The sequence below is a fragment of the Bufo bufo genome, chromosome 11, assembly GCF_905171765.1.
Source record: "Bufo bufo chromosome 11, aBufBuf1.1, whole genome shotgun sequence".
Lineage (NCBI taxonomy): Eukaryota > Metazoa > Chordata > Amphibia > Anura > Bufonidae > Bufo > Bufo bufo.
The window spans coordinates 47606613-47629756 of record NC_053399.1 but is presented as its reverse complement, the minus strand read 5'-3'; the positions used below and the strand labels follow the sequence as shown (position 1 = coordinate 47629756).

The window sequence follows — 23144 nt, the reverse complement described above, 5'->3', positions numbered from 1 at the left end:
CATGTACATGTTCAGGATTCGTGTGCGGAGAATCCGCACTGAAATCCGCAGGTGTTCGCAGGCAAATCTGTGCGATCAATCCGCATCAATTGGTGCGGATTTGCATGCGGATTTGCGTGCGGATTCGGTGTGGATTTTCCACAGGCGGATTTGGTGTGGATGTTCCCCATGCGGATTTTACTAAGTGAATGAAGAAAATCCGGTCAGGAAAAATAAAATAACTTGACATGCTGCAGATTTTAAAATCCGCACCGCAGGTCAAAATCCGTGCGGAAAAAATCTGCATCGTGTACATTGAGAATTTCAAATTCTCATAGAATACATGACCTACGGTGCAGATTTTCTGCACGCAAATCTGCATGGAAAATCTGCACGCAATCCTGATTGTGTGCATTTAGCCATAGCCAGACAAGCAAGGTTTCCACTATATGGATAATTTACCCCTCGTCAGTCTGCAAATGTGGTGCACTTCCAATTATTTTTTTCTGGGCTTTGTCCCGTGCAGCGTGGTAGCACTCTTGGCGTGTTATTTGGGCAGGCATTCTTACTCTGTTAATGCATAATTATTGGACGTTTGGTCTCCCTACAAACCACCGTTTTTTTCTCCATAACACCGTGTGTGTTTAAACACCACCTGTCCCGAACCGGGACAATTTTTTGACGCTTTGAAATATGAAAAAGCATAACAATGCAACTGCGTGGTGTGTTCATAAACACGCTAATAATTAATGTCATCGACCATACGTTTACCCATAGCTATGTAGGAAACATCTTTTCCTAAAAATTCTGAATCTTAGGAGATTAGAGGACAATAATTTCTAACAATTTAACATCTAACAATCAGGGCAATTAGAGCAAATTTAGTTTGGGTAGAATTGATTCATTCGGGTCCGGACAAAACCTTTTGAAAAATTCGGTAACCTGAGCTATTAAACTTTCAGTATATTTAGCCACAATGTTGAGCACTGTAAAAGGGGCAGAATTGCTGTTTTTCTTTCATCACACCATAAAAAAAAAAAAAAGGTATAGTCTATTTATAACTTGGTGTTAATGTTACTTTGAATGATAACGGGGCATTGTTCTAATTGTTGTAATATACTATTAATATGTTGAGAATTTTTTTTTATAAAATGTTTTGTTTTTATAAAAGGTATCAAAAGCAATCAAAAAGACTTTTGATAACTTATTATTTTTAACATAGTGCTATTAGAAAATAGACCTCATAGTAGTCTCACAAATGTCAAAGGAAAAAAAAGTTATGGCCCTCAGAAAATGGGTATAAAAGATCTACTTGAGTCCTGAAGAACCAATTTGACTGCATCCTTAAAGAGGTTTTCTGGTTTTAGGGGAAAAAATGTACTACACGTGCATGGGGGCACTAGTGTAACTTCTTGCACCAATTCATTTCCACGGCAGCAGTCTCTCCACTTTGGACAATCTTCACAGTTAGGACTAGTATTGTAGCTGCTATGCAACACTTGGTAACCACCATCAAAATGTTAGCCCCTGGTATTAGCAGACTAATTTGAAGCGTAATACAGTATGTGAACCAAAATATAACCTGTGTTGCATAAGTGCTACTGACAAGTAATGACCGTAAAGGAGAGTGAGCAGCATTGTAAAACACAGGTGGGTGCAGTGTTTCACAAGACCCGACTGAAAAGACATCAGTCAACCGGGATAATGAAGAAGCCGCAGCATTCCAATTATTCCAGTGAAGGTAGTTCTGAATTTATAATAAAAATGATGTTAAACAAGACATTGCTGTCAGTAAAGGATATTCTGTAACTAATATTGTCTAAATTAATATATAATCCCAGATGGAATAATTGGGTCTATTTAATTTTAGCTAAAAGATATCTAAACCGGTATATGGCAGTCTAAGTATATAGGACATCCAAGAAATAAAAAAAGGGTACAGAGACAGCACGTCCAATATTGCTATTATACTGTTTAGGTATAAGATGGAGCATCTGCAGTGTTGTTTACCACACCATTTTAAGGAATGTACCAGAAAATGAAGACGAGATCCTCTTTCTTGGACTCCTTGGTCTCATAAGTAGCATCATACAGTCCATATCGACAGTCGTCAAGTGGTAGAAGATTGACAAAGGTCCTGTAAGGGTCCTCAACTGTGTTTCCAACGTCTCCCACCAAGATTTGCTTGGCCTCCTCCACAATTATTTCCTTCTTATCAGGGCTCAGACAAAACAGTACAGCCTTCTTCCTTTTCTTTATCTCTTCAGGAGACTGAGCTTTTCTCACCTTCATCTGATTGAAAACTTTGATAACTTCATCATTTACTGTCACGCCAGATGCCTGTTTAAAACCAAAATATAAAATTAGATTTCCTCTTTGCTTAAATAATGAAACCTACATGTGCACAGGATTGTTCCTGCGTGCAAGTGCTCTGGAACTGCTGTTTGAAGACTAAATTCAGTCACTACAAAGAAAGGTAGGTAAATCCAGCACTTCTCAAAAATGCCTTATTTAAAGGGGTATTCGGGTTTTCTTGACTCCATTTATTTATTTAGATTTTTTTTTTAATATGCATTTATTTAAAATTTTGCATGCAGAGCTTTATTATATCCATGCAGTAGCCTCTCCCTAAAGAAAAAAAATGGTACGGCCCATTTTAGTCCTGTAAAATGCATCCATAGGAGAGCTGCATAGGACTAAACATGGCATCAGTCATGTGATCCATCATGTGACCCCCAGGTATCTAACAGATGAATAGTAGTGTATTGAGGAGCAAAACATGCAGGGGCATATTTACTAAGAACATGTATCACAGTCTTCATATTGGACAAATTTACTATTCTGGTGCATTGACCTTTGTAAATTTGGAGTATCATAAAAACTGCGCCAGATTTACACTATAATTATATCTGTGCACCAAAAATGTATCCATGTGCCAGAATTTTCTCTGTGTGCCAAAAAAATCTATGTTTAAGCTACCTATGAGTTGGCGTAGTTTCACAAAAAAAAGTACCAAAATTGTGGAACATTTTTTGGCACATGGAGGTGCATGTAGGTCAATGTGCATTTTAGTAGGAAATCTGTCTCACAGTATATAATATTACAACCTACAGCAGTATCTCATCACGTCTGTCAATGTCTGTGTTGAAACAGACTGTGTTTGTTTGTTTTTTACACTAAGTTTTATTAACAACATGACAGCATCACCTAGAGACAGGCAGCCATTTTACAACATCACCTAGAGACAGGCAGCTATGTAAATACACACAGTAACGTAGTTACTGCAATAACCACAATAAAAAATAATTATTCCAACTCTGTTCTTATTTACTTATTACATGAATGTGTCCTGTGTGCAGGACCAGCTCATGCATGTCGTGTAACACTGTTGCTTAATGAATGTTAGAGATTACATGATATGAAGAGTATCACATAACTGATGCCATGTTTCAGTTAGGCCATGGATATATTATATAGGACTGATACATGGGTTGTACCATTCTACTGCATATATGGGGTCAAATGTCTGATATAAGAAAGATATGCATGCAAAAATTGAAATATATGTATATTGCAAAACTTTATGACTTCCTATAAGTAATTGGTATGTCCCTTTAATTATAACATGGAAAAAAGTTAAAATATAACTGTTGTTTCAGTTTATTTTTAACAGTGTAATGACAGGGATGTGACACATTTTTGTAGTACTTAAAGATGACCTTTTATAGGTTCTGACATTACAATATCAATACCTGGCACTGTAGGGCATGTCATATCACTAATTTACTAGATGTCATATCACAATTTTTTTTTTTTACTAATACACTACTGCTTTGGAGCGCTATGCCCCTGTTCTGTTTTGGGCGATGGGCTGCGATCGTAAGGGCACAAGTACATAGTCAGGGACTGGGGTAGAGAAAAGAAGAGGCTGGAAGCCTCTGCATGTTACACACTGGCGTCTTCAGCGCTCAGTAGAACAGAAGACTAAAAACAGACTCTCCTTAACAATGCTCAGTAAGAGCTTTACTAAAAAAGACTCTTTATGCTCTATATACTCTGAAACGCGAAAGCAGACATTTTTTTTCCATGTTATAATAGAGTAGTATAGTAGTAGTAGTAGAGGTTTTGAAGGAGAACTGGATTTACCTACCTTTCTTTGAATGGCTAGGCCCAAAGATCTCTGCACTGCTCTGATCGGGAGACTTTGACATTTTGGGTGAGCATTCTTTTCCTCCTTTCATTCGTAAATCATTGTCAGACATTTTTGCGCTATGTACACTGAGTACACAGCGCAGTTCTCCTGATCGTCTAGCAGGGTGATAGCACAGGGAATTTTCCCATATATTTTTTCCTTTGCCTACCAGGTCTGCCCATCTTGTTTATACTCTATTCATTATCATGCCCCTGTATATTGTGTGCCAACTTACATTAATACACAAAAGAAAGGCACATCTCTACTCAGGACCTGAGAAAAATTATGTTTTATTATATGCAAATTATCTTCTAGGAGCAACGGGGGCGTTGCTGTTACCCCTAGAGGCTCTGCTCGAGCCCTCTGCACTTTAACAGCACCAGGCAGTGACAACATCATCACCTGGCCCTGTCAATCAAAGTGGAGAGGGCGCAGCAGTTGCAGAAAGAGAAGAGCCTTTCAGTGTAATGGTAACGTCTCTGTTGCTCCTAGAGGCTCATTTGCATATATTAAAACATAATTTTTCTCAGCGGGCACATGTGAACATGGGACCAACACAGATGCCTTGAGCTGCCAAGTGCACATGTAACAGGTCAGTCAGTGTCATAGGTACAAATCTGCTGACAGATTCCCTTTTATTTATATTTATAGCATAATACTGCCACACAATGCTAAATAATACTAACATGCAATTCCCCATTGAGCCCAGGAGCAATGGACCAACAGCACTTAAATGTTGATAACCCATCCTCAAGATGGGACATCAATATTAGATCAGTAGGTGTCCAACTTCTGGCACCCCCACCAATCAGCTGTTGGAAGGGGCTTGGTTTACAATGAAGAGGTCCAAGCACTGCAAACCCTTCTAACAGCTCATCGGCAGTGGTGCCAAACCCCTATCGATCTGATATTGATGACCTATTCAGTGGATTTTAAGTCCTGGAAACCCCTTTAACGCCTTCACCGTTTAGGCATTGTGTGACCAACAAAGGATGCCATGGAGTGAGAGTGAGCAGAGATCTTGAAAACTCTGCGGGATCAATACAGAAAGTATATTTAAAAATTATATAACTTTTCAAAATCTATTATACTTTATTATACAAAGAATAACATTTATTTGCTAAAACTGGAACACACATGTACCGGTAAATGAATGTGAATAGAAATATGTAGATGCCTGTTTGTGACACTATGTTCCCAGCTTTACTTTTCTGGCTCCTCTGACTTTCATATTGTTCTTTCGCCCACGTTTTATGCTGTCACAGTCTAGCTCCAGTTTTATTTTGGCTTCTTTGCACAACTTTATCTACTGGCTCCTCCAGTCAATCAGCTGATGGTAATATATCATGTTTGTTTAGCATTGGCTGACATACTAGCGTCTAAGCCATAGTACCCCCCTCTTGACAACCATTGCCAAATGAGAATCCACACACACTTCTAGCACATGGACAAGATTAGAGTAGCTCTTATAACATGTCTACTTGTTGCTGTGCTGTAGATTGAGTAAGTGAAATGTTTAAATATCTCTTTTGTGCTCTATTGCAAGCTGTGTACAGTCTGTATCATAGATACACATTTGGTATGAAACAGAATGGACACATTCACTTGATGTTTTACAAAGAGTTTGTTATACGAGTCTCCTCATACACTGGCAATGATGAGAGGTCCACACACGCAATGATGCAGATTTACTAATTGTATAGATGGTGTAAATGTAGACTGGAGTAACTAGTAAAAGTTACACCTTTGATTAAAGTGTTGTTTGCCCCCAGTGCATGTATAGTAAAAGAAAGGACAATTTGTATATAGTCTTTCTTAAAAATATCCTAGTATTTGATGTGTATGCACAGCTCCTATTCAGACTTATGTGCACCAAGATGATGTTTCTGCTACTCCATGGTTACAGACTACAAATATATATCACTAGACAAAAAGGTACTAGATCCAAGATACCATGATAAAGTACAGCCTTTATTGGAAATTCATGTTAAAAATATTTAATAAACTCACATAAGATACAGAGGGTGAACCAGTTTACAAAGTGTACATCACTAAATCTAATCAATCAATCAATCAATCAATCAATCAATCAATAGTAGTAAAGACAAATGCCTAAGGTAACACACTGCAGGGGGCCACTAGGATCCCTACATAGCACAAGTAGCAACACTGCTCACCCACCACTCCCGACGTGCATTTCGACAATGGCTTCACCTGGGAGTCTTCGACTACAAATACTGTATATGTGCAGTCACACTCCCCCCTCCTCTGACTCCTGCTTTCTGTTTTCAGAGCAAGAAGTAGCTGTCTGACAATAATTACTGACAGAAATATAAGTAATCCAAATGGACCCTCACAGTAGATCACAGTGAAAGAATTGTCCCTGTGCCATCGCTCTCACTATGCGGAAACATTGAAAAACATTCTTAACTAAATCTACAGTAAAAATACTGTAAATTGTCACATTATCTGCTATCAGTGGCCACATACAGTGGCGTAACTAAAAAAATGACTGGGCCCCACAGCTAATTTTTGAACAGACTAGCCCCCCTCCCCCCCTTTCTCCAACAACTTTCCAACTCCCACTCCAGTGGCTAGTCAGACAAGGCCCGGCAACAGATCCATCTGTTTCCCACAGTGTTACTGTATATCATGTCATTGTATAATACTGTTGAGGGGGCCCTGACAATAAAATCTTTTAGTTCTTCTCCTGGATGGGCTCCTTCTGAGTTCAGGCCCCAAAGCAGCCACTTCCCCTGCTACCCCTACAGCTACGCTCCTGGCCAGGGATAATCCTTCTATTTTGCCTACAATTCTGTATGTGTATTTGTCTTCTTTTTTTTTTATTACATCATTTTTATTGTAATTTATAGCTCAATAAAATACAGTTGGTATAACCAGTACAAGTAGTGTCTTCTTATGTTAACAATACAATCATAATAGAACTTCTACTACAAGTCCTATGAGCAATTACAGATGTAATTATGATAATTAATCCAACCCCCCCTCCATGACACCCTCCCTTTCTGTAGTTATACCCCCCTTCCACATGCCCCACCTCCCCTCCCCTCCCGCACTCCCATTCAAAGACTCCATAGCTTATCGAACTTATGAGGAAAGCCCCTTTTCAAGAATATCGCTTTCTCATACATCAGCATAGTATTAACCTTGCTTCGAAATTTCTCCACCCCTGGGGGGACAAGCCTGAATCCAATGTAGTGCTACAAGTTTCCTGGCTATGTATAAAAGCCTCCCTATTGCAATCCTACCCCCCTCGTCTATTCCAACCTCAGCCATGTATCCCAAAATGCATACTTTAGGCTCACGAAGAACTCGTATTGAGAAGACTCTCTGAATTAGATCCAAGACCCTCGTCCAAACCTCATCCAGGCTTGGGCATTGCCACAGCATGTGTAGTAAATCTGCTGGTTCTGTCTGGCATCCTGGGCATTTTGCATCTGCTCTGACGCCTATGCTATGTAAAAACACCGGAGTTTTGTAGACCCTGTGTATGATATACAACTGTGATAGTTTCCCGTGTTCATTTAAAGGGAACCTGTCATCAACTTTATGCTACCCATACTAACGGCAGCATAAAGTAGAGACAGGTGAGTTGATTTCAGAGGTCTGTCATTTAAAAAAAAACTAAGTCATTGCTGAGAACCAACATCACAATCATTGCAGACTTGGCATGGAAAACAGTCCTGGCCACCTGAGAAGAGTCCTGGTTATTCATGAAGTCCTGCCCACCTGCTGATGATTGACAGTCTTCTACCTAGTTCTCTCCCTTTCTCTCTAGGAGAGAACTGACAATCATCAGCAGATGGGTGAGAGTGCAGGAGATTATGAATAACCATGACTTTTCTCAGGTAGATTTGACTCTTTTCAAGGCCCAGTCTGCAATGATTATGATGTTGGTTCTCAGCAACCACTTACTTTCAGCTCATGAGTGACACACCGCAGAAATAAGCATTTCTGTCACTATTTTATGCTGCCCTCAGTGAGGTTAGCATAAAGTTGATGACAGGTTCCCTTTAAGGACGATTTTGGTACTGCCTCTAAGATGTCTTCCTATTGTTCCTTAGTTATCTCCCCTACATCTCTCTCCCATGCTTTCATTCTGGATAGTGGGTAAGATTCCAGAAACGTATCTAGGAGCATTTGGTATATTGTAGATATTATTCCTTTCTCGCTCATATCATTGGGGGACACAGGACAATGGGTACAGCTGCTGCCGCCACTAGGAGGCGACACTAGGCTGAAAAGTGTTCGCTCCTCCTGTGCTGGCTATACCCCATCTAGCCTGGAGATAGCATACCAGTTTTTTACTTAGTTTTATAGGAGGCAGACCTCCCTGCTTGCAGGGCAGCTTACACCAATCGCCAAGGGGGAACCCGCAGTCAAGCAGTGATGGAGGAGTCGGCCAAAATCTTGCAGTGGGCAGAGACACATGTACCAGCTCTATCGGCGGTCTACATTCCGGGAGTGGAGAATTGGACGGCAGATCTCCTCAGTGGGATGACCATGGACCCGGGAGAGTGGTCTCTGCACCCGGAGGTGTTCGACTCTATCTGTCTCCGTTGGGGCCAACCGGATGTGAACTTGATGGCATCCAGACTCAACCACAAACTCCCCACCTTCTTCTCTCGAACAAGAGATCCCCGGGCATGCGCCGTAGACGCACTGGTGGCACCATGGGACGGATTCTCTCTATTGTACGTATTCCTGCGCAGAATCAGGATGGACGGCTTCTCATTGGATTGGCCTCGTCGCACATGGTACACCGATATCATCCCTCCTCTAGGAGACACGCCGTGGCCTCTCCCGCTCAGAGTCGATTTTCTCTCTTAGGGACTTGTCTTCCACCAGCATTTAGAGTCGCTACGTTTGACGGCGTGGCTGTTGAAACCGCCATTCTGAAGCAGCAAGGTTTCCCTGACAAGGTTATCCACACCATGATTAAGGCCAGGAAACCAGCGTTGTCCAAAATTTATTATAGAACTTTGAGGTCTTTTCTGCGCTTCTGTGCGGAACGTAACCTTCCTCCACTACGTTTCTCTCTTCCCACTATCCTTTCCTTTCTGCAATCGGGTCTGGATTTGGGTCTTGCTCTTAGTTCTTTAAAGGGACAGGTGTCGGTGCGGTCAATTTTTTTCCAGCGTCCTCTAGCAAAACAGGCTCCGGTTAAGACCTTAATAACCTCCTTATCGTCCCCTTTGCCCTCTTGGGACTTGAACCTTGTCCTTGATTCCCTCCAATCTTCTCCATTTGAGCCTCTAGACGCAGTTTCCCTCCGTATTCTTTCCTGGAAGGTTGCATTCCTGGTGGCAATCACATCCATCAGGCACGTTTCGGAATTAGCAGCGCTTTCTTGTAAGGAGCCCTTTCTTATTCTGCACAAGGATAAGGCAGTGCTCCGCCCGATATCTTCTTTTCATCCATAGGTAGTCTCTGCCTTCCATGTCAACGGAGACATTGTTCTCTCTTCATTCTGCCCCTCTCCCTCACATCCTAGGGAGCGAGCTCTCCATCAGCTGGATTTGGTTCGTGCTCTGAGGATTTACTTATCCATTTCTAGTTCGTTCTGCCGTATGGACTCTCTATTCGTTATTCCTGAAGGTCCTCGCAAAGGCTTGGCAGCCTTCAAGGTGACGATTGCCAGGTAAATTTGTTTGCCAATTGCTGAGGAATAGTGCTCCCGGGGCAGGGCACCACCCCTCGGTATCATGGCCCACTCGACCAGGGCGGCGGGGGCTTCTTGTGCTCATTTCCACCATGCTTCCGCTTCACAGCTGTGTAAGGCAGCGACTTGGTCTTCCTTGCACACATTCACCAAGTTTTACCAGGTGCATACTTTTGCATCAGCGGACGCTGCTCTGGGCCGCAAGATCTTGCAGGCAGCAGTGTCTTAAGCTTCCGCGAGGATGTTTTCCATGGGCGTGTGGTTCTTCCCTCCCCGTGGACTGCTTTTGGAACGTCCCACGGTCCTGTCCCCCCAATGATACGAGCGGAATAACAAGATTTTTGTGGACTCTACTGTAAAATCTCTTTCTCGCTTAGTTCATTGGGAGACACAGCTCCCACCCATTGTTTTCTAATATTGCCGCAGGTGATAGTGGTTAGTTTGCCGGTAGGGTCCTCAGTTCGGATTCGGTCCTACTGGCATTAGTCATGTTATGGTTTGTTTCATGTATGTTTTTCTCCTACTCCTACTGCTTGGGCACAAACTGGTATGCTCTCTCAAGGCTGGAGGGGGTATAGCCAGCAGAGGAGGCGCTAACAGTTTTCAGCCTAGTGTCGCCTCCTAGTGGCAGCAGCAGCTATACCCATGGTTCTGTGTCCCCCAATAAACTAAGCGAGAAAGAGATTTTACAGATGAGTCCACAAAAATCTCATTTTTTTGTCCCCTCCCGAGCTTATTAAGTGAAGAGTGGCATCTCTAGAGCTCACGACACTACCAGTTTTAGACAGAGGTATATGCGTGGTCTTATTTGCAAATATTGGTAGAAGTTCTCTCTTGGTATATTGTAGACCTCCTGTATGCTCGCAAATGTTCTAGCTATATCCTTGTCTAATAAATGACCTATTCTAGTCACTCCTTTGTTTTGCCAACATTGGAATCCCTTCAGGGGTAAAAATTCAGGAAGCATACGATTGTGCCATAAGGGAGTATACTCTGTAGTGCCCATGATACCTCTCATTTGTTTGACCCTTTCCAATACTTTCCTTATGAGTCGTATTAGCGGAGTCCGTTCATCCACTAGTGGCACTCCTGACCCCTCCAGCAGCCACATAAGTTCTTTCCCTCCTAGCTTTTGTCGTAGTATCCGACCCATCATGTCACTTATGTCTGGATCTATTCAACCCCTGAAGTACTGACATTGTGCCGTCAGATAATATATCCACGGGTTAGGTAGTGCTAATCCCCCAGCCGATTTCGCATACTGTAATGTTTCCAGCTTAATTCTAGGATGAACCCGCCGCCACACCAGTTCCCTAAAAATAGAGTTGATTTTCTAGAACCTATCTATTGGTATCCATATCGAAGCATTATGTAATACATATAAAAGTTGAGGCATCAGTATCATCTTTAAGAGATTGACTCTTGCCACCACTGACAAAATCAACTTGCACCATGCCCTAGTCTTTTGTCGAAATTTAGAGAGTATTGGCGTTAAATTAAGCTCTTCAAAGTCTAACAGACTGGGTGAGATATTAATCCCCAAATATTTAATGCTGTTTACACATGGTATGTTTTTCTCTATAGCAGTCGCCGAGGAAGTCTGCCCATCCAGAAACATCAATGCTGATTTATGCCAGTTTATATTCAGACCTGACAATTTCCCAAAACGGCCAATCAGACACATAACTTCCGACAGAGATGCCGATGTGTTCCCTAGGAACAGCAAGGTGTCATCCGCATACATAGCTACTTTGTTGTGTATAAGGTCATAATGAAAGCCCTTTATTGTTGGGGAGCAACGCACTGCTGCTGCTAGTGGTTCAATCTCTATTGCGAATAACAAAGGGGACAGTGGACATCCCTGCCGGGTCCCTCTAGCTAACCTAAATATCGAGGATGCTACTCCATTGGCTCTAATACGCGCTCTTGGGTCTGAGTAGAGTACCTGCACCCACTTGATAAAACATTGTCCGAAGCCCATTTTGCGTAGTGTACACCATAAATACCTCCACTCCACACTCTCTAAGGCCTTTGCTGCATCAAGTGCTAACACTGCTCTATCACTACCATTATCTGCCCCAATCTGCAGACTGGTAGTGATAGAGCAGTGTTAGCGTCTGTTAATGGAAGTAGCTTTTTGGGGCATAAAGCCAGTCTGGTCCGGATGTATTATGGTTGATATCACTTTAGACGATCTCATCGCTATGAAATAGGCCTATATGAGTCTGGTAGCGTGTTTTGGTATTACCACTATAAGTGCTTCCTGCATTGATGCAGGAAGAGTGCCCACCTCTAGAGAATATTGAAAGACCTTCAGCAACTCTGGGAGCAACACCCCTTGAAACCTTTTATATATCTCCACAGGGAGTCCATCTGTGCCTGGAGATTTATCTTTGGCCATGCTTTTCAGAGCTTCGTCAAGTTCGTCTAAGCTTATCGGGCCTTTTAACGATGCTCTTGCTTCTGGAGTTAGTTTGGGCAAGTCAATCCCTTCCAAGAAGTCCACTATCTCATCTTCTGAGCATGAAATCTTAGATGTATATAAGGAGTTGTAGAAGCCCTACAGAGTATCTAGTATTTCCACAGTACCTGTCCTCCTCTGTCCTTGAGAATCCACTAACTCTGTTATACATGCTGATCCTTGCTGCACTTTTGAAATAATTGATAATAAATGCCCTACTCTTTCCCCTTCTTCAAAGGTGCTTAAAAAAAATCTTTCTGTCTGCCACTTGGAGCAAGTGGTATCTCAGATTTTCCTGCGCTTCTTTTAACTGTATACTAGACAGCACTGAAGGAACTAGCACAAATGCTGACTCTTCCTCTTTAACCTTCTTGTGCATACGAGTATCCGCCTCCCTCGATTTTGATCTATGCCTACAAATAAACTGGATTAATATCCCTCTCAGGAAGCTTTTCATGGTGTCCCATATCACGCGCCTAGATACCGTCCCTGCATTAAAAAGAAAATACTCCCTCAATATCTTTCATATCACCCAAGACCTGCAACCAAAAAGCGTTGCATCTCCGCATCCTGACTCCCGGCCTAGTGTGGAGACAGGGATATTTCAATCTTCAGGGGAGAATGATCTGATATGGATCTAGGTAAGTATTCGGAAAATTGTACTAATGGGTACATACAGCTATTAGCTAGGGCCAGGTCGATTCTTGATAAAGGAAAGTATGTGGAATAACTACATGAATATGCGCGCTCTGCCGGGTGCTGTAACCTCCAGACATCCAACAGCCCCACTTCTGTCATTATGTTATGTAGAGAGGAGGGGCCCATTACTAATCTTATAGGAACCACCGAGAACGGAGGGGGAACATAAACCACCACCAAAATCATTCGCACACCATCTAGAATACAGTATAAACATACAGTGGGATGCGAAAGTTTGGGCAACCTTGTTAATCGTCATGATTTTCCTGTATAAATCGTTGGTTGTTACGATATAAAATGTCAGTTAAATATATCATATAGGAGACACACACAGTGATATTTGAGAAGTGAAATGAAGTTTATTGGATTTACAGAAAGTGTGCTATAATTGTTTAAACAAAATTAGGCAGGTGCATAAATTTGGGCACCACAAAAAAGAAATGAAATCAATATTTAGTAGATCCTCCTTTTGGAGAAATTACAGCCTCTAAACGCTTCCTGTTGGTTCCAATGAGAGTCTGGATTCTGGTTGAAGGTATTTTGGACCATTCCTCTTTACAAAACATCTTTAGTTCATTCAGGTTTGATGGCTTCCGAGCATGGACAGCTCTCTTTAAGTCACACCACAGATTTTCAATTATATTCAGGTCTGGGGACTGACAGGGCCGTCTTTTCGAATGGGCACGCTGGGCAGTTGCCCGGGGGCCCCACTTGCCTGGGGGCCCGCCTGCCCAGTGAACCCACCAGCCAACTTCCCAACCGTCATTTAGCAGCGTTGCCGCCAGGGCCGTCTTTACCAAGGGGCAAAAGGGGCAGCTGCCCTGGGCCCAGTTGCTCCTGGGGGGGCCCAAGGCAGCTGCCTCTTGAGCCCTGCTAGCTACTGCCCCGGGTGTCAGGCTGTCGGCTACACAGGCATCATGATCGTACTGTGTTAATGATCTTAATTCTAGGACCTTAATGAGTTTTGATCTAGGACCTTAATGACATCATTACCATGTGACCAGTAACCTAGCAATTACTGGTCACATGGCTATGAAGTCATCACAGGTCCTATCAGGAGTGTTGCAGAAGTTAACTGTGGAGCTTTTCTGTGTAAAGATTACATCAGAAAAAGGTGACATGGGGTTGTTATTTTAATATACTGTAAACTACTGTATAGTGGGGTGCTGTGTACTGTGTGGGGGGCTGTATACTGTGTGGGGGCCTGTATACTGTGTGGTGGGCTGTATATTGTGTGGTGGGCTATATATTGTGTAATGGGCTGTATATTGTGTGGTGGGCTGTATACTGTGTGTGGGGGGGGGGGGTGGCCTGTATACTGTGTGGTGGGCTGTATAGTGTGGGGGGCCTGTATAGTGTGGGGGGCCTGTATAGTGTGGGGGGGGGCTGTATAGTGGGGGGAGTGCTATACTGCTGTACTGTATAGTGTGGGGGGCTGTATACTGTGGGTGCGGTATAGTGTAGAGTGCTGTACTGTATAGTGTGGGGGGCTGTATCGTGTATAGTTTGGGGTGCTGTATACAGTGAGGTGCTGTATAGTGTGGGGGTCTATACTGCTCTACTATATACTGTGGGGTACTGTATAGTGTGGGGTGCTAAACTGCATACTGTGTGGTGCTGTATACTATAGGGTGCTATACTGCATACTGTGTGGTGCTGTATACTATAGGGTGCTATACTGCATACTGTGTGGTGCTGTATACTATAGGGTGCTATACTGCATACTGTGTGGTGCTGTATACTATAGGGTGCTATACTGCATACTGTGTGGTGCTGTATACTATAGGGTGCTATACTGCATACTGTGTGGTGCTGTATACTATAGGGTGCTATACTGCATACTGTGTGGTGCTGTATACTATAGGGTGCTATACTGCATACTGTGTGGTGCTGTATACTAGGGATCGACCGATTATCGGTTTGGCCGATATTATCGGCCGATATTGAGGTTTTTGAACGTTATCGGTATCGGCATCTATTTTGCCGATATACCGATAACGTATGGGGAACACAGAACGCGCTGCTGACAGCGCTCTCTGTGTTCCCTCCGCAGCACAGGGGAGAAGGAAGCAGTGTCTCCTCCCCCTGTGCTGCTGCTGCCGCTGCCGCCAATGAGGGGATAGAACATAAGAGGAGGGGAGGGGCTGTGGCCGCTGCGCCACCAATGAAGATAAGCCTTTCATTCATTCATATACAGGAGGCGGGAGCTGGCTGCAGAATCACATAGCCGGCTCCCGACCTCTATGAGCAATAGCTGCGGTCCGCGGTAGTTAACTCCTCAGGTGCCGCGGATCGCAGCTACCGCTGATAGAGGTCGGGAGCCGGCTATGTGATTCTGCAGCCAGCTCCCGCCTCCTGTATATGAATGATCGATAGACTTATCTTCATTGGTGGCGCAGTGCGCCCCCCCAAGCCCCCCAGTATTAATCATTGGTGGCGCAGTGCGCCCCCCACCCCCATCCCAATCCCGGCCAATAGTAAAAACATTGGTGGCGCAGTGCGCCCCCCCCCACCCAGTATTAATCATTGGTGGCAGTGGCCACAGGATCCCCTCTCCCCTGCTCCTCCGATCGGAGCCCCAGCTGTGTAAGCCTGGGGCTCCGATCGGTTGCCATGGCAGCCAGGACGCTATTGAAGCCCTGGCTGCCATGTTCAGCTCCATGCTGCTGTGTGCACAAAGCACAGAGCAGCAGGGACAGTGTGAGATCCTATTCACCCTGATAGAGATCTGTCAGGGTGAATGGGACAAGGGTTCTAGTCCCTAAGGGGGTTAAAAGTTAGTAAAAAAAAAAACACAAAAATATTAAGTATAAATGAAAAAGATTTAAAAAAAAAAAATACACATTAACAATAAACAAAAAAAATACACATTAACAATAAACATATTAATTTTCAGCAGATTTGTGTAGGAATTTTTTTTTTTCTCAAAAATGAAAATTCCCAGAATATCGGTATAAATTATCGGCTATCGGCCTGAAAGTTCACAAATTATCGGTATCGGTATCGGCCCTAAAAAATCAATATCGGTCGATCCCTACTGTATACTATAGGGTGCTATACTGCATACTGTGTGGTGCTGTATACTATAGGGTGCTATACTGCATACTTGGGGGTTTACATCCACTTTAATCATACAACTAAAAAAACGAAATAAATATAGATATATATATAAATGTACACACACTCTGGTGCTGGTGGGTAATGCTGGTGTGGGTACTGCTGGTGCTGGTGGGTATTAATGTTGGAGTGGCGTGTGTACTGCCTGGGTACTCTACATTGTGACATCACAAAAAAAAAAAATGTTTGGGTTTACATCCACTTTAAGTTATTAGTGCCCCTCAAGTTTTGACTGTAATATCTTATGTGTCCCCCTTATATAGCAATCTTAGAGTTGCCACTCGTTCGAGGAAGTGTAAAAAAGGTGAGGAAAAATAAAGTTTATTACGTGTTGGTGAAAATAACCTTTAGTGCAGAAATGAAACGTAATGTTTTGAGTGGAGCACAGAAGAGGAAAAAGGCTGCAGAGGAGAAAGAGAAAATGTGCAAACTTCCAAAACTAACATCTTGGCTCAATCCAGGTGCAACGTCAGCCAGTAGTTCTGCTCCTCCAGATGTAGCATCCACATCTACATGCACTCCAATTCCAGCAGAAATACCAATGGTATCATTACCTGATCCTACTGCTGGGGAAAATCCACAAGAGGAAATGCCCAATAAATATCGCCTTATTGATAATTTGCATTTTTATTCTAGTGCGTGATTGTGTAGACAGGGCCCCAGTGCACTGTATTGCCCGGGGGCCTATAATGCTCTTAAGATGGCACTGGGGACTGAGATGGCCATTCCAGAACGTTGTACTTGTTCCTCTGCATAAATGCCTTAGTGGATTTTGAGCAGTGTTTAGGGTCGTTGTCTTGTTGAAAGATCCAGCCCCGGCGCAGCTTCAGCTTTGTCACTGATTCCTGGACATTGGTCTCCAGAATCTGCTGATACTGAGTGGAATCCATGCGTCCCTCAACTTTGACAAGATTCCCAGTCCCTGCACTAGCCACACAGCCCCACAGCATGATGGAACCACCACCATATTTTACTGTAGGTAGCAGGTGTTTTTCTTGGAATGCTGTGTTATTTTTCCTCCATGCATAACGCCCCTTGTTATGGCCAAATAACTAAATTTTAGTTTCATTAGTCCACAGCACCTTATTCCAAAATGAAGCTGGCTTGTCCAAATGTGCTTTAGCCCACCTCAAGCGGCACTTTTTGTGCTGTGGGCGGAGAAAAGGCTCCTCTGCATCACTCTCGCATACAGCATCTCCTTGTGTAAAGTGCGCCGAATGGTTGAACGATGCACAGTGACTCCATCTGCAGCAAGATGATGTTGTAGGTCTTTGGTGCTGGTCTGTGGGTTGACTCTGACTGTTCTCACCATCCGTCGCTTCTGTCTATCCGAGATTTTTCTTGCCACTTTGAGCCTTAACTTGAACTGAGCCTGTGGTCTTCCATTTCCTCAATATGTTCCTAACTGTGGAAACAGACGGCTGAAATCTCTGAGACAGCTTTCTGTATCCTTCCCCTAAACCATGATGGTGAACAATCTTTGTCTTCAGGTCATTTGAGAGTTGTTTTGAGACCCCCATGTTGCTACTCTTTAGAAAAAATTAAAAGAGGAGGGAAACTTACAATTGACCCCCTTAAATACTCTTTCTCATAATTGGATTCACCTGTGTATGTAGGTCAGGGGTTACTGAGCTTACCAAGCCAAATTGAGTTCCAAAAATTAGTTCTAAAGGTTTTGGAATCAATAAAATGACAACAGTGCCCAAATTTGTGCACCTGCCTAATTTTGTTTAAACAATTATAGCACACTTTCTAACACAATTATAGCACACTTATAGCACACTAAATCTAATAAACTTCATTTCACTTCTCAAATATCACTGTGTGTGTCTCCTATATGATATATTTAACTGACATTTTTTATCGTAACAACCAACGATTTATACAGGAAAATCATGACGATTAACAAGGTTGCCCAAACTTTCGCATCCCACTGTATGTGTAGAAAATGGTCTAAATGTAAGAGCTAGGAAGCTGTCTTACATTTAGGGTCTATTCACACGTCCGTGTGTGTTTTGTGGATCCACGAGTCCGTGGATCCGCAAAATAACGGACATCGTCAGTGTGCGTTCCGCATTTTGCGGACCGCACATCGCCGGCACTTAATAGAAAATGCCTATTCTTGTCCACAATTATAGGACATGTTCTATTTTTTTCGGGAACGGAATTGCGGCGGTCATACGTCAGCTATTAATTTTATGGGTATTGAGCGCGTCACAAAACCACTTCGGGGGCGGGGGGGGGATTGGGATAGACGTATCCTCCAACAAGAGTGTTGGTGGATCTTCAAACTCAACACCTCCCACCCCCATGGCCTGAATGAGCAGTTACATTTTGGATGCTTTTTGTGACTTTACCACTCCCTCCATAGAAATAAATAGGTTATCTCCATCTGAACTATTATGACAATAATCATTTCATTTTCATTTGGGTTGATTGTTCCCCTATCCTGGCAGGTATGTTCCGATCCCTGCCATAAATGTCCCTTCTGTCATATACTGGGGGTTTCTTTAACTAGGTTTCCCCATAAATTTAGGGTGGGAATGTAGTAGCCGTGGGTTCTGTAATCTAATTCATCCCAACAGCTCCACCCCCCCCCCCTTCCCCCTACATTAGCCTGGTGCTTTACAGGCAAAATATACGGTGGTTGCTTAAGCTGTTGTGCCTGTACATATTCTCCCAACAGCTCTCCAACTACCTACTAGCCTGGCGTTCTACAGTCAGCCTTGGCGGCGCAGTAACGTCTTTACGTCACTGAGGCTGCGCTCACCATGGGCAGCCCTGGCACCGATCGGCCGCATGCGCCTGCGCACTGTTTCTGAGCGCCGCACCTTCGATGGCCCGATCATGTGATATGGTCCGATCACGTGGGCCTGCGTCATACAGAGCGCACGTGCATGGGCCAACTCTCCTTCCCTTTTGAAATACAGCCCGCTTGTCAGTGCCTGTCAGGCCTGCACGATGATGGCGGCACGGTAAACCTCTGTGCCCACGACCCTGGACATCTGCAACACGCTGTTCCAGGAGTATTGTGAGTACCAGCCCTCACTCATTACTTAGTGGGCAGTGTGGGATCTCTATTCTAATGGGTCGCCCATTTGTTTATATGTTTTGCAGGTGTATCATACTACATGCCTCATTTGAACATTCCTCTACCTTGCACTGCATTGAGGGGCTTTGACATAAGTACCCCCTTCTTTCTTTTGTTTATAGCAGGTAGATAAGCAGGAGCTATGTAATACTAAGCCCCATGTCCCCTAACGATTCATGGGGTCTTATGGTTATATTTAGCAGCCTTGTGATATGTTGGGCTGATGAAACGCGTTGGGACACGCTAACATATTGCGGCTATTTATTGTAGCATAATTTTCCCTTGCCTTGATAATACTACGAGTCCAGTCTCTGGTAACCCTGTTTTAGGGCTTCATAGGGACTCCTTATCAGGGCAAGGTTCCGGACGGGGCCACCCCTTGCGGGGCACGGACCCCGTGTTAGGTCACCAGGGCCAAATAGGCCAAGTAGGGCCGTACAAGGGAAAGTTTCTCTTTCTTTGAGGCCATACTACTACTACATCTGACCGAAGTCACGGATGCCTCTATCACCATCCGGTATTGACAAGCCCTCTGTGTGTGACCACCTAATTCACCAACACACCATACGTTGTGAACAAGTGAGGTCTCAACAAAACCGTTAAGACCATTCAGTTTTTTTAGCGTCCCCAGAGTTCCGTTACCCCCTGTTTGGGACTGGGACATAGGGACCCCACGCCCGGTCCTCTATGTGCCTATACCAATGAGCACTTAGGCCTAGGGAGGACTGCACCTAGCCTGGTGTGTTGCCATATTGGTATCACACCAATTTAGGTCCTACACATATGTGTCTATTTCTTGTTTGTAAGGGGTTTTATACTCTCTGTCTAGGGAGAATTTATATATATTAAAAGCTAAGTTTTAACTTGTCACTGCTCCCCTTTAGCATTGTTTTGATTTTGAGCAGATTTTGAGCAGTATCCTGGAGAACTGCACACGCAGTCACCTATCCTGGGAAGACAACCAATTTTTTTCTTGTGGACCCGGAAGTCTGGATCCGCAATTTCGGATCTGGGCAGCACATCGTGCTGCCCCATAGAAATGAATGGGTCCGCAATTCCGTTCCGCAAAATGCGGAACTAAATTGCGGACATGTGAATGGACCCTTAGAAGCGGTGGTGGATCGGCCAAAGTTAGGTAGAGGCCTGTGCCTCTACATAACTTCGTCAGATCCACCAACAGTCCAGGGCCTTATTAAGACCGGCGTGTAAAACGCTAGTCCTAATAAATGTGTCGTATAGGGACTTGCTCCTTTTGATAGAACAAAAATTGTGCAATGGTTTCAGTTGCCTTCACATGAATTCGCTATCATCATTAATTGTGTGTAAAAAAATAAATAGTTTTGTTTTTCAGTGCATGAGATTGTGTCTTGTTTGGTAGAGGACATATATTTAGAATGACATTCTCAAGGAATTTAATGATTTCATTCTCCATATCTGGAGGGATTATCAGTTAGCAGTTTAGAACATAATGAAACTCTTAGTCATAATACAGTTAGGGCTCGTTCATACGAACGTGCGATGCCCGTTGCCGTACTTTTGTGGATCTGCAATACACGGGCACCGTTCCGTGGCCATTCTGCATTCATTTCAATGGGTCCGCAAATCTGGAGATGCGGATCGGTGCGGAATGGAAGAACGGAACAGAACACTACGGAAGCACTACTGAGTGCTTTCTGGGGTTCCGTTCCGTGCTTCCGCACCGCAAAAAGATAGAACTTGCTCTATCTTTTTGCGGAACGGAAGGATCGCAGACCCATTCAAGTGAATGGGTCTGCGATCCCCATGTGCCTGCCCCACGGATGGTGGCGACCGCAATTTGCAGTCCACAGCACGGGCTTCACACGTTCGAGCCCTTATACTGGGATTATTAAAAGGGTTTTCCAGGTGTTTGATTCCCTTTCCTCCAGCTAGTTCCACAGCCCCATCATTTATGTAGATACAGTAGCCTCTGCATTTGGAATGCTGTGACTTGTATTGCAGTTTCCTTCCATTCACTTGAATGGCAATGAGCTGCAGTATCAGGCAAATCTATACTTCTATATGTTTGGTGCCTGTAAATAATGAAAGGGCCATGATGATTTACAGAGATCTCAGGGTTCAGACTCCACCAATCAAACAAGGATAGGTCATCAATATTTAATTCAAGGAAAGCTCTTTAAAGGAATTTTCCAGGTTGTAGATACTAACGCATTACAATGTTTTGCACTCGCGTGGAAAAATCGCGCATTTTCCTGTGACGCACCCGCATCTTATCTGGGCCAAAAACATGACGCCCGTGTGAAAGAGGCCTTAGACTGCCATAGCAATCAACTAAAACCCTGCAATTCTGGAGGAGAGAGGGAGCACCCTCTCTGTGTCTAACCCCTCAGATGCTGCCAGTCACAGATTGCAGCATCTAAAATGTTAAAAGACTGGGATGAAAGTTATTTCTGATCTTGGTAATTGTTGCCAGGCACCTGGCATGTATGAAGGTTTAGCTTGTAAGTCTGCTCCCTACACCCCTCACACTCCTCAAATGTACAGGTATATCCAGGATGATAAAGCAGTTAAACACATTTAAATTTTTCTGGCCAGCTAGCCACCAACCGAAGATGGAAGAGATCCGGTCATCTGTAAGATTACTAAAACACTGTCAGGGTCATGCAGAAAATCCAACAAATAGTGGGGAAGCTATATTTTTTTGCTTACTTTTATATGTAAGTCGGAGGCCGTACATTTCAGTGCTGTACAGAGACAGATCTCCGTACAGCATTAGGCCTCTTTCCCACGGGCGTGTGGGGAGAGACATTTTTTTCTTCAGATATTTTTTTTTTTCTTTCACATTTAACTCATAATAAAATTCTGTATCCTTAATAAGCTAATAAATATTGCTGGTTTCTTTATGTTTCAAAAACGATTTATTGGTTTGATAGCAGAGATGGAGAAAATGTACATGGTATATAAAACAGTACCAAATAAGTGAACTTAGATCTCCAGTAGTATTGAACAATTATTAAATATAGTTTAAAGAAATATGTATTAACAAAACATAACATATGCAGATCAGCAAGAACCTAGCCTACATCATCAGTTATCAGTTACATGAATGAAGTAGTACCAGCTCTCGCGACTCTCCCAGTCAGAAGAAATTTGAAGAATAAGGGAAAGGAGGGCCGGAGGGGGGGGGGGGGGGGGGGGGGGCTGGGGGTTGCAGGCAAATATTTCAGGTACTAAAACAAATATTTAGAGAGAGAAGAAATACTGTAAGTTTGGAGAGTTGCCACAGTTTAAGCAGGGATTCCAAATTTGTGAGCATCGTTCCCTGGTATCATTCAAAGTGGCATTTAATTTTTCGTAACCGCTGATACCGAAAGTGAGGGAGGCTGCCACCTTGACGCGACATGAATCCTGGCAGACATCAGAATATATTGCAAAAGTTTATAGGCAGCATTGTTAAATGTCGGCGGTTTAAGGCTTAGCAAATATACAGGAGCCGACAAGGGGAGATCCTTCTTAAACACCTCAAATAATCCTCTCTTAATGTTGGTCCAGAAGTGTCTCACTATGGGACAAGTCCACCAGACATGGAGAGCGTTACCGGTTTCAGGCAACCTCTTAAACATAAAAGTGAGACCATTGGGTAAATTGTGTGTAATCTAGTAGGTACCATAAAAACTCTGTGAAGTATCTTTAATGAGGTTTCCATTAGGGTAACTTGCCAACTTCCCTTACTGATCCTCGTAAAACACACATGCCATTGTTCCAAAGTGAGGGTCTCTCCCAAATCCACCTCCCAACTGTGCATGAAAGCCAACTTGGTATCAGAAAGTGGTGAATTCAAAATAGAGTAAAGAAAGGACAGAGTACCCCTCTCCAAAGCTCCTATATTTGCAGAGCCTTTCAAACATTGTGAAGTCTATTGTGCAGTTTGTTGAGACCATGA

At 43.4% G+C, this 23144-nt stretch overlaps 1 protein-coding gene across 2 annotated transcripts in view; it reads right to left on the bottom strand.

The window, feature by feature from the left end:
• CFL2 (cofilin 2) overlaps positions 1-23144 on the bottom strand; it is a 78367-nt gene that overhangs the window by 28372 nt on the left and 26851 nt on the right. Inside the window, exons 1-2 of one of the 2 annotated variants that reach the window (XM_040412571.1) lie at positions 4130-4167; positions 2012-2319 (exon numbers count right to left, since the gene is read on the bottom strand). In XM_040412571.1, the coding sequence (XP_040268505.1) occupies positions 2012-2271 (260 nt within the window). In that variant the 5' untranslated portion in view covers positions 2272-2319; positions 4130-4167. Of the gene's footprint in view, positions 1-2011; positions 2320-4129; positions 4168-23144 lie in introns of those variants that run through there. The other variant, XM_040412570.1, reaches the window with a different exon arrangement.